Source organism: Nothobranchius furzeri, chromosome 16, assembly GCF_043380555.1.
Source record: "Nothobranchius furzeri strain GRZ-AD chromosome 16, NfurGRZ-RIMD1, whole genome shotgun sequence".
In the NCBI taxonomy this organism is placed as follows: domain Eukaryota; kingdom Metazoa; phylum Chordata; class Actinopteri; order Cyprinodontiformes; family Nothobranchiidae; genus Nothobranchius; species Nothobranchius furzeri.
Genome location: NC_091756.1, coordinates 31,956,747 through 31,967,344, shown reverse-complemented (window position 1 = coordinate 31,967,344; position 10,598 = coordinate 31,956,747). Strand labels below are relative to the sequence as shown.

Genomic DNA, 10,598 nt, shown 5'->3' with positions numbered 1-10,598 from the left:
CAGAGCGGGTTGTCCAGCAATCGGAAGGTTGCAAGTTCGATTCTGGCTACGACACTTGGGCCAGACACTTAAAGCTCCTTGCCCACTGTTGCTGGTGGTCAGAGGGACTGGTCGCGTCTGTGCTCTGCAACCTCGCCTCCATCAGGGATCCCCAGAGCAGCTGTGGCTGCACTGTAGCTCATCATCAGCGTGTGAATGAGTGTGTGAATGGATGAATGATACACTGTATTGTAAAGCACTTTGGAGTCCTCTGACTCTGAAAGGGGCTGTACAAGTAAAGGTAATTTATCTTTTAAAATCTATATCTTGAAATATTTTTAGCAATTTGTAACGATATAAACTGGGGACATGATTAAATTGTACAGTTTAAAGATTATTTTTCTTATATTATTCTTGTTGGATTAAAAGGGAGTGGCAAATAATTGCTTTGGCAGAAAAACCTCGTGTCACTCTAATTACATTTACATAATCACTGAAAAAGCAACTTTGGTCAATGGAGACACGCTCATTTGGCTGACCTGTCCTCTTTAGGAAGTCAGAAAACTTTTACAAAATTATTTTTTATTTATGTTTGTGTGTCATAATGCAAAGGAATATAAACCTTTCCATTTCTTGTTTTAAAATGAATTTTGTCAACCTGTGGGAGGAAAAGTGCACCAAAGTCAGAAAATCACCCAGTTGTGGTAATAAAATGTATTCCAGTACATTTCTGCAAATTTAATCAAAACCAAAAACATACAATTGAAAGTTCATTTAAAAACATGTATTATGGCTCATTATGGTCATTAGCAAAATCCTTACAAGCACCATCATGGAAGTTTTAATACAAGGTTGTTTAAAAAATGGTTACAGTTGAATTATTGCTAACATTTCTGTTCTTCCCTTTAAGATCAGGAACACACACATTCATACATAATGACCAGTAGAAGGTCGTAAATACGCTTTAACTTTTGATCATTCACTAGTTTCATTGAACAAAACCTAAAATCACTGGTTCGGCTCCGTCTTGGGCAGATGCAGATTTAAAATCTAAACATTTGTGCTGTCCAATCATTCAAGTTTTAAATATCGCAGGTGAAAATCAATTATTGCTAAACCAGTCCCTGCAAATGTTCATTTAAATACAGATCAGAATCAATTAATCTGGGGGAAACACAGACAAAATAAGGAAATGTGCAAAGCAAAAAGTTAGGAACCAACACACTTTTATCCAATACAAAAAGAGAGTTGGGTAACCTTCCATAAATGCTATAATTGCTAATTTCCCTTCAATGTGAGACAGAGTGTGAAATAAATAACAAAAAACTATTAAAAATGTGACTTGCAACCCTAGGAATCAACCATGTGTGACGCTGGTGACATCTAGTGGTTAAGTTATAGATTGCAACAAAGTGAATATGACACCATTCCCTTTCATAGTGAGTTTCAGACACAAAAATATAATTAATAGTAGTGATTGCTTTGATAAAGTGAAAGAACTGATCTAGAGTGCCTGGTTTAGCGGTTTTGGACTCTAAAAATCTTGCCAACACCAAAACTTTAGTCTATCGTAAAAAAAATATATAGTTCAGAGCATTAAAATGCATTTGTCGCCAAGATTACTTTAAATCTCTATTTAAAATGTCAAAGTTTCAGATTAGATGCTTTAAAAAAACATGTTTATAAATGTTTCCATGTAACAGTCTTCAGTAAATATATAATCAGATGGTTCTGCCTGAAGTTTAAAAGTTGCTGTTTCTCAGTGTCATAAAATGTTGCCAAGAATGATGTCATGAACAAAAAAGGCCAGGAGATTTATGACCACATATGAGCACAGTGTGGCGTAGAGTAAAATCAGTGAGACGATCGTTGTTGTGTTGAGGCTAACGTACAAAAATTCAATAAAAAAGTTGATTTAAAAAGAAAAACCTCACGAATTGATAGACCTGACAGCACCATCACGGTTTTCACGTGGCTCTTCCTCCTCTCTGCGGATGAGCGGCTCTCGTTCGGAGTTGCTCTGCATCTGCCCTGACCTCTTGGTCGTCTTGTTCAGAGTTCCCCCCTGCAGACACACATTTTAACACGGTTTGCTACAAGAAGCTAACTGATTGCTGAAAGGTAGATCGTGAAGAAAGTCTCACCTGTTTGTGATCAACGATGTTGAGCAGCACGGAGGTGATGATGCAGCCGAAGGTGTTGGCCAACATGAAGATCATCATCCTCTGCCAGCGCCACAGCGGGATCTTACTTTCACTAACCCAAAGCAGGTGGCGGAAAAAGTTTAAAACAAAACTACAAGAGTTTCAAAATAAATCCTGACCTGATTTCATTCACTGGTTAATATCGCCCTTTACTAAACAGCCAAACAGACAGCCAAGTGTAAATTAAAACCAGAAGAGTCTAAAATGATTTGTTAAAAACACAAAAACAAAAGAGCAGAATGAGACAGAAATCTGTGATGAAAGTCACACAGCTACTGAATTATTTTCCACTACCTTGAGGAGGTGCCCAAAATCTGACCGACGACCAGATTGGACACGCCAATCCCAACCATCTGTATGGAGGTGGCGAGGCCCATAGCAGTTCCCAAAGTCGCCTGAGGTACAACCAGAGGAATGGAAGGCCACATGCTGGCCTGGAGGACAACACAGAGGAACAGCCGAGTCGTCATTAACAGAAATTATAAAAATAACAACAGGAAATGCGTGCGAGTCAAACTCACAGCAGCAAAGGAGTAAGTGACTCCGAGCCAGATGGTGGAAACCAGAGGAGGGACGAAGGTGAAGGCCAAGAGTCCAAACACTGGCAGTGTGAAGACGGCACAAGCCACTGCAAAAACACCTCGCAGACCCACATAATCCTACAAAAATGTACAAACCACGTTAACTCTGCAGAATACACAGCAGAACGGACGCAAGTTCAGAAGACACACTCACAATAAGAATCCCCACACAAGCTGAGAGGACCAGAGAGCTGTCGTACACCGCCCCCGCAACATAGGCCGCCTCCTTCTGACTGTAGTCGCTGTACTTATCCTGGATGAATTTACTAGAGAAAAAAAAACACTATTTGTGATTTCTTTAACCTGCAGTAAATAACTGAACTGTATTTTTTGTGAATATAAGTGGATCGAAATAAAAGGATCCTACTAGAGGCCAACGGATATGTTTTTTATTTAAGGCCGATACAGATTTTTAAAGTGAGGGTCAAGGCATGGGTGGAGACGTTTTTCATCCACACTTCCTGTTAGGAAAACGCTTCTGAAAGAGGCGTCGCCTGGTAGACTGAAGGTTGGTTTATGCTTGACGCGCCCGCGAGGTCCGCACGGCTCCGCGCGGAAAAGTTGCGTCATTTTAACAACCACGCCCCTCCGCCGCACCTCCGCACGGCCCAGAATTTCCGCAACGCGCACCTCGGAAAATTTCTAACCACGCGGACGGACGGACGCAGAAAAACATGGCGGACCGGCAAGAACTAGTACGGCAGAGGTTCGTAAATACAGACATTTGTATGATTCAGCTCTCAGAGGTCACCGTGATCAGCATGTTGTTAATAGTTCTTGGAGAGAAACAGCTCGCACTGTCGGAAAAGACGAGGACGCTGTTAAAAATGCTGAAATGCCATATTGTAAACAGTAATTTCTACTTCTACTATGGTGTAGTGTTGAATGCATGCCGTAGAGCTCCATGCTGCCCCGTTCAGTTTGGGAGAATATTGTCTCACCGCAGAGACGAGCCACACGAACCATAAATGCTGCGAGATGTGAAGCGCGTTCCATCCGCGAGCCGCATCACCGCGCGGAAAGTGAATGCGTCAAGCATAAACCAAGCTTGAGAGAGCGACACTGAGGCAGTGGTAGGCCACACCCCCCTCAACTCCCCCGTGTGTGCTGTCAGAGTTTCACAATCTAAAAACCAGTTGTTAACGGGTGCGTGCGCACTCGCACGTGCACACACTCACACAAGACCTACCGCTCAGGAGAAGAGCAGACACAGATTCTGCAGCTTTCTGGAGGATTTCCTGTTAACCACGATCATTAGCTGAAATGGGGGGGGGGGGGGGGGGGGGCATTTGGTTCAAGGTGGCAGTTGTATTTTTTATTTTTATTTTTTAATCGGCTCTAATAAATAATTTCAGCCAATATAGAAAGAATTGAATATATCGGCACCGATGCATCGGTCAGCCTCGTCTAGATCCTACCTGGCATCAGCGATGAACGGGAAAATGCCGTTGTAGAAGAACATGATGGTCAGAACCAGCAGCCAGTATCTCAATGACAAAAGCTTCACATCCTGGACCCTCTATATATACACACACAAACACACACACACAAACACATATTACCTCCAGGAGGCTTTAAAAGTTTTCATTTAAATAATACCCTCTCAAACATTTGGGTCATACCACTTTGCGAGACTCCTCCTGGATGGCTCCATCGAGACCCAGCTGCTTCATTCCAACCTTGTCTAAGACGCTCACTACGATGGCCGAAACAAAGCCAAGCACACATAGGAGGGCGCCTAGAAAACACACAGTAACATGTGGCCATGTGGAGAGTCAATTCCTTATTGTACCTACAAAGTTACTCCTCAACATACCACCCCAAAGTGTCCACTGCATGCCATATCTGACTTCAAACCTCTCGGTGAGGAAGAAGTTCAGGACTGAACCGAGGCGAGAGAAGGCCAGGGTCAGACCGAAGGCCAGAGCCAGCTCTTTCCCTTTGAACCAGAAGGCTGTGATGCGGTTCTGTACAACTACGAAGGAAGAAGGGGTTTAGCGATGATTCTCAGCAGTAGTGTTGTTGTGAAATATGGAATGTCCTTACTGGTCAAAGATCCATTGCCTGATCCAAACAACAAGCGGCCTGTGAGCATAAGTGGAAGGAGGTAGGGAGTTCCCTTGAAGTGGGAGCCCAGAGCGAACAGGGACGAGCCCAAAACGCACAGGAAAGAAAACAAAAACACTCCAACTGCAAAAGAGCAAAGAGAAGGAAATAGTAAACAATCACTATTTAAAAATCTGCATCACCATAAACAGAACTCAAATCACACGCAGACTTACAGCGATTTCCTAATTTATCAATCAGGAATCCTGCCAGGATCACCACCACTGCATTCCTGTGGATCATTGCGAGATAGTTTCAGAAAAAGCAGCACGTCAGCATTTGTGCAACCTGATCGACGAGCGCGCTCACGTCCAAGCATATATGGCGTAGAGAAGATTATACTGCTGAGGGCTCATCCCCAGTCCCTCCACACAGTCCACTGTCCCATTGATTACTGTTGCATTGGGGCATGTAAGGTTCTGTCATATGAGACACACACGGGAGGAAATTAATCTGCATCTGGCAACAAACATCTGACAAACATTAACTCAGATTATGTAGTCTTGCCTCCAGCTTACCCCTTGAAACTGTTCCTGCAGAACACTGGGGATGTCGAAGCAGAAGTAGGACCCGAATGTCAGCAGGCAGTTAAAAAACAGCACGACAAAGCGATAATACACTGAAACAAGAGATTAGATGGTCTCAGATTTAGCAGTCATCACAAAGTCCAGCATGAATCTAGAGCTAAATATTTGCTCATCAGGGTTAAATTAAATTAGCCAAATTAACTCACTTATTGTCTTATTTTAAATGTATTCTTGGTGGAAAGTAAAAATTCAAATATTTTGTTTCAAGATTAACATTTAAATCATCTATTTTTTATTAGCTAAAACGGGACGTTTACGTCCATAACTGGCACGAAAACATTATTAAAATGAACTAATTAGTGAGAGAAAACACACGTCAGAAACAATTGGGAAACTTCCCGTTAAGTCACATGAACTATTCCCAACATTAAAACGCTGACTTGGTCTTTCAGTGGCCCGTTTTGTGCGTTTGGGGCTGATGAGTTGTTCGATTTAGGAAAATAAATAATTGTAGAGGCTATAAAGAAACACGTACCTTTCTCCGCCGGTTGAGTCATAGTTTGAAGAAATGTGCTGCAATAAAAACTTAATAAAAGAAGTAAATTCTCATATTATTTACAACATGGATAAACTGATGTAGCAGAAGCTTCGCGCTAGCAAGACGAACCACCGGATCACTTAACGTGACAAACAGCGCAGCACTTAAAGACATACAGATGGGATAAAACGTATACGTGATGATGCAACGCTTAGCTTAGAAATCAGCGCAAAACATGAGCTTTTTTTCCGCGTCGTTTTGAATTCACTAATCTTTATTGACAAACTGTGAGACAATGAACAATTAGCTGTTTACATTGCAGATGGGATGTTCTGTGATATAGCTGAATGTAAACAATCCTAACCCCACGATGTGCTACATATGTTGAAATATAAATAATCTAGTATATGTAAATATAAATATATTTTTAAAAAGTGTATTATAAGAGGTGGAAAGAGCATTAAAATGTCCTGCTTAAGTACGAGTACCAATACTTTGATAATTTTTACTCAAGTACAAGTAAAAGTACTTGCCTAAATTTTTACTCAAGTAAAAGTAAAAAGTATCGTAAATAAAATGTACTCAAAATAAAAGTTACTTCATTACATTTTTATCAGCGTAAGGATGGCTACATCTGAGTAGTGAAAAATCACAACACCAGTTCACAATTCGCTCGTGTGTGTGTGCGCGCGCACACACACACACACACACACAAGTTTGATGGAGGGATTTCTATCCAGTCAGTGAGAACAGAACATTTTTTTTACGATTGTAGGTTTCAATTGTGGTAAAAATTATTCTTTATTTATTTACTTCTTAGATGTATTTTCTCTCTTCAATTGCTGACAAACACAAACTCGTGAAAAACAATTTGCTGTAACTTTCATAAGTGTTATTTGGGTTACTGCTTGTCTAGCAGGACTTGTGAGGCTAGTGTCTTACATCAGTTTGCTGAATTTTGTGTTATAGTATTTAAGAAATGTGCTTTTTTTTAGATCTGGTAAAACTGGAGATGCTTTTGTGGATGGCTGCTAGATCTTATTTATGGCTTTATTTTTATTCTAAGAGGTTTCTTTTCATCTGGTGGAGCAGATAGAGTCTGGTTTAGCATCAAATAAGCAAATTGATTTGGCTTAATAAAAAATAACAGTCATTAAAAGAATACAAATCTGGAACGCACAAGGCCGTTACAGCAAATCCAGAAATGACAGGTGGTGAGAGCTTATAAACAACATAAAGAAGAAAAATTGGAGAAGGCAGAAAGATGGAGGCAAGTCCATAACTACACACCAAACCCCCCCGACCACATTGATGCTTCTGTTAATCGTTCTGGTAGAGCAAATAGAGCACATCACAGTGAGGAAAGGGATATTAGCATGAGCTGATCTGTGCAAGAGACAAGGACGATGACATCATCTTCATTGTGTTTTTGTTTTATTAAATTTTCTGACTAGAAAACTATTCTAAACGTTTGTAGAAAGGTTTGTTTGCAGGTTTACAGTTTTTCTCAGTTGCTTTGGTGCATTTCTCACAACAGAATTAAACTTTGCACAACAGTTAGTTCAACCTCCACAACATGTAGTCATTTTGGCACAGCCAAGTGGCGGTTTCATGTACATTTCATCCAAAGGCAAATGCCTTTGGACATGAAGCAGTTGAGTAAGTACAAATGTCTAAAGAATGGTCACTTTTGACTTGCTATTCATCACTATCTCCTTGCTTTTATCATGAATGTCACAATTATTGATACTTGTACGGACTGAATAGTGATTGTCCTTACAATTAATAGTCTTCATTTCATTGCTTGTGTCATTGCACTCAAAATTGTTGAACTTTTTATCAAACAATTTGTACACCCATTTTGAAAACCCTATTTTTAAGGAGTTTCCATGGAAATCTCCATAAATTACTTTTCTCAGGTGAACCTTATCTCACACTAATGAAAACTGGTGTGTGTCCTGGTGACAATCGGACAATGTATGTAGTGGTTTGGGATAATGTTAGCTTCCATCACTCTGCTGTAGTCAGGCAGTGGTTTGCAGCACACGACAGGATGCTTATGGAGTTTCTTCCTCCTTACACTCAATTCCTAAATCCAATTGAGGAGTTTTTCTCTTCCTGGAGGTGGAAGGTATATGACAGACATCCACATACCCAAATGACCCTGCTAGCAGCTGTGGATGCAGCTTGTGACAACATCACAGCAGAGTCCTGCAGAGGATGGATTCGCCACTCCAGGACATACTATCCTCGCTGCATTGCGAGGGATGACAGCCACTGTGATGTTGATGAAAATATGTGGCCAGACAGACAGGAACGTCTGGATGTGCCAGAATGATTTACTGTACCTGTATGTTACAGTACTGTGCAATACTGTATGTACTGTTACATGTACTGTATATTGTTCACATTTGTGCACAGCTCTACCAAAAGGGTGATTTTATGTTTACATGTTTTCTACAGTAAACAAGTGACTGTAGCATATTTTTCTTTTGCACAATGCTGTAGAAACACTTCTATACAGTAAAAATGTAAAACGTACGTATTCAGTGTCTCAGTTACTCCCAAAACTCCCATAACATCTACAGTAACTTTACTGCACATTTCAAATGGCTGTACAAGTAGGGCATAGTGCTGTCTTGAGCATTTTCAGGTGTCACCAAATATTCTTGCAATGGAAAACACTGAAATTATAACCTGTCATAGTGAAAACATGACAAAGCCATTTGACTATCTTGTTCATAAAGATGGTGTCAAGACTTTTCATTTTGATGGCACCGACAGTTTCATTGACATGAATACTTGCTTTTGAGGAATGGATTATCAATTTTGAGTATGTGACATGCTTTTGCAGGCTATCCACTAGGTTTTGCAGTTTGCACTAATTGTTTTGAGAAATGTACTAACTGCTGTGCAAATGTTAATAGTGTTCTGAGAAACGCACCAAAGCGACTGAGAAAACCTGTAAGAGGGACTCTCCTCCGTGTCCAGGCCTGATTTCACCTCTGTCTTCTGTGCCCCACTGGAGATTCTCTGGGCTTTGTGGTCATGAAGGAACCAGGCAGGATGGGAACAGAGAGAAGGACAGAGATGATTGATTGATTGATTGATTGATTGATTGGTTGATTGATTGATTGGTTGATTGATTGATTGGTTGATTGATTGATTGATTGATTGATTGATATATGATAGATAGACAGACAGACAGACAGACAGACAGATAGATAGATAGATAGATAGATAGATAGATAGATAGATAGATAGATAGATAGATAGATAGATAGATAGATAGATAGATAGATAGATCAGCCAAGGGATCCACATAAATGTTGGCAAAAGGAGATCTGAGGCACTCAGGAGATGCAAAAATAAAAAGCCTTTATTAGTACATGGCTTAAATTGTTAAAAACATCAATGCCCACGCGTTTCAGCCCACAGGGCCTTCGTCAGGGCTCAAAATGTTTGTATACTCACTCACCCCCATGTTAAAAAGGCCAATCAATGACACCTGCCGAAGCTGGGCAGGTAGACTGCATTCTGATTGGATGACCAGTACAACACAAAAACTTTTTAGAGGAGGAGATAGGCTTAAAAAACTCTTGCAAAGAGAATTATTTTGGATTTACACACTAAAAGCTACTAATTTCCCAGGTCTGTACCATATTTATAATTTTTTCTCAAATTCTATAAGTGAAATTTCATATTTGTAAGGATTCATCCTTACAAATGTATACTTTGTTATAAATTTGTTAATGCAAGTATAGTAACCAAAATCCTAATTTCAAGCACTATTATAGTGACACTTTATTGTTCAATTTGTATGCAATTTGTTTGTTTACTCATCACCTTGTTCAATAAAGTTTTTGAAGAAAAAAAAACGTTAGCTCCTATGCCCAAACAGAAAAAAAGCTTGTGTGGACCATACCAATTTGAGAAATGGGAGAGGGGTATTTAATTTTTCAATTATTAAAAACGCGTTGTTACGCGGGTTAACGTGTGCCCCCCCCCCCTCCCCCCCCGGATTTCTGAAGTGCGCTTTTACTTTGAAAGGTTGGCTTGACAACAGTCTGAGTTGAGCGCGTGGAGGTGAAGTTGCTTCAGCATTCACTGCCGTGATCAGACAGCTTATTCGCCGTTTTCGGAGGGTTTTCATATTGATTAACTTGAGAAAATCTCATCACAGAAAGTGGTAAGTGTTTTTGTTTTTATTATTGAGTTTTTATTATTTATACATTGAGTGTTTGTTCTTTGCTAACTTAACTTGGGCTGATATATGCAATGTCGTTGTAACGGTAATAACTGTAACATTTTGTAAGTTCTGGTGTTTTGGCGAAAAGAAAATAAATTGAACAAGACAGGGGGAACATCTAAAGAAGATTTGTTTAAAGTTACGGAGTTTCCGCAGGTGAAACAAGTGAGACTCCGTAAGTTGAATAACGGAAATAAACGTTAGCAACACATCCGTTGTCCGTTTATTCTGTTTTTAATATCGTAATCCATCTCTTGTTCTTTTCTTACACAGTTTAGTAAAACAAGTTGTTTTTACCACGTTTCAGCTAACTAGCGGAAAAACGGGTAACCCCCCCCCCCCCCCCCCCCCCGAGGGGGATTACATCTAAAAATGGCAGTTTCTCCGGATCAAAACAAAATCTCCACTCATGCT

General features: G+C 40.2%; 1 protein-coding gene across 1 annotated transcript; it reads right to left on the bottom strand.

Moving 5' to 3' along the window:
• Positions 1 to 678: 678 nt before the first annotated feature.
• Positions 679 to 6,218, bottom strand: mfsd1l (major facilitator superfamily domain containing 1-like). The gene is made up of 13 exons (XM_015963435.3): positions 5,933 to 6,218; positions 5,389 to 5,489; positions 5,180 to 5,289; positions 5,047 to 5,102; positions 4,811 to 4,954; positions 4,581 to 4,739; positions 4,387 to 4,502; positions 4,183 to 4,283; positions 2,919 to 3,030; positions 2,705 to 2,842; positions 2,478 to 2,617; positions 2,124 to 2,235; positions 679 to 2,044 (listed from the first exon to the last, which is right to left on the bottom strand). Exons 1-13 carry the CDS (start codon positions 5,952 to 5,954, stop codon positions 1,910 to 1,912), a joined length of 1,446 nt encoding a protein of 481 aa, XP_015818921.1. The 5' UTR covers positions 5,955 to 6,218; the 3' UTR covers positions 679 to 1,909.
• Between the last annotated feature and the right edge of the window lie 4,380 nt (positions 6,219 to 10,598).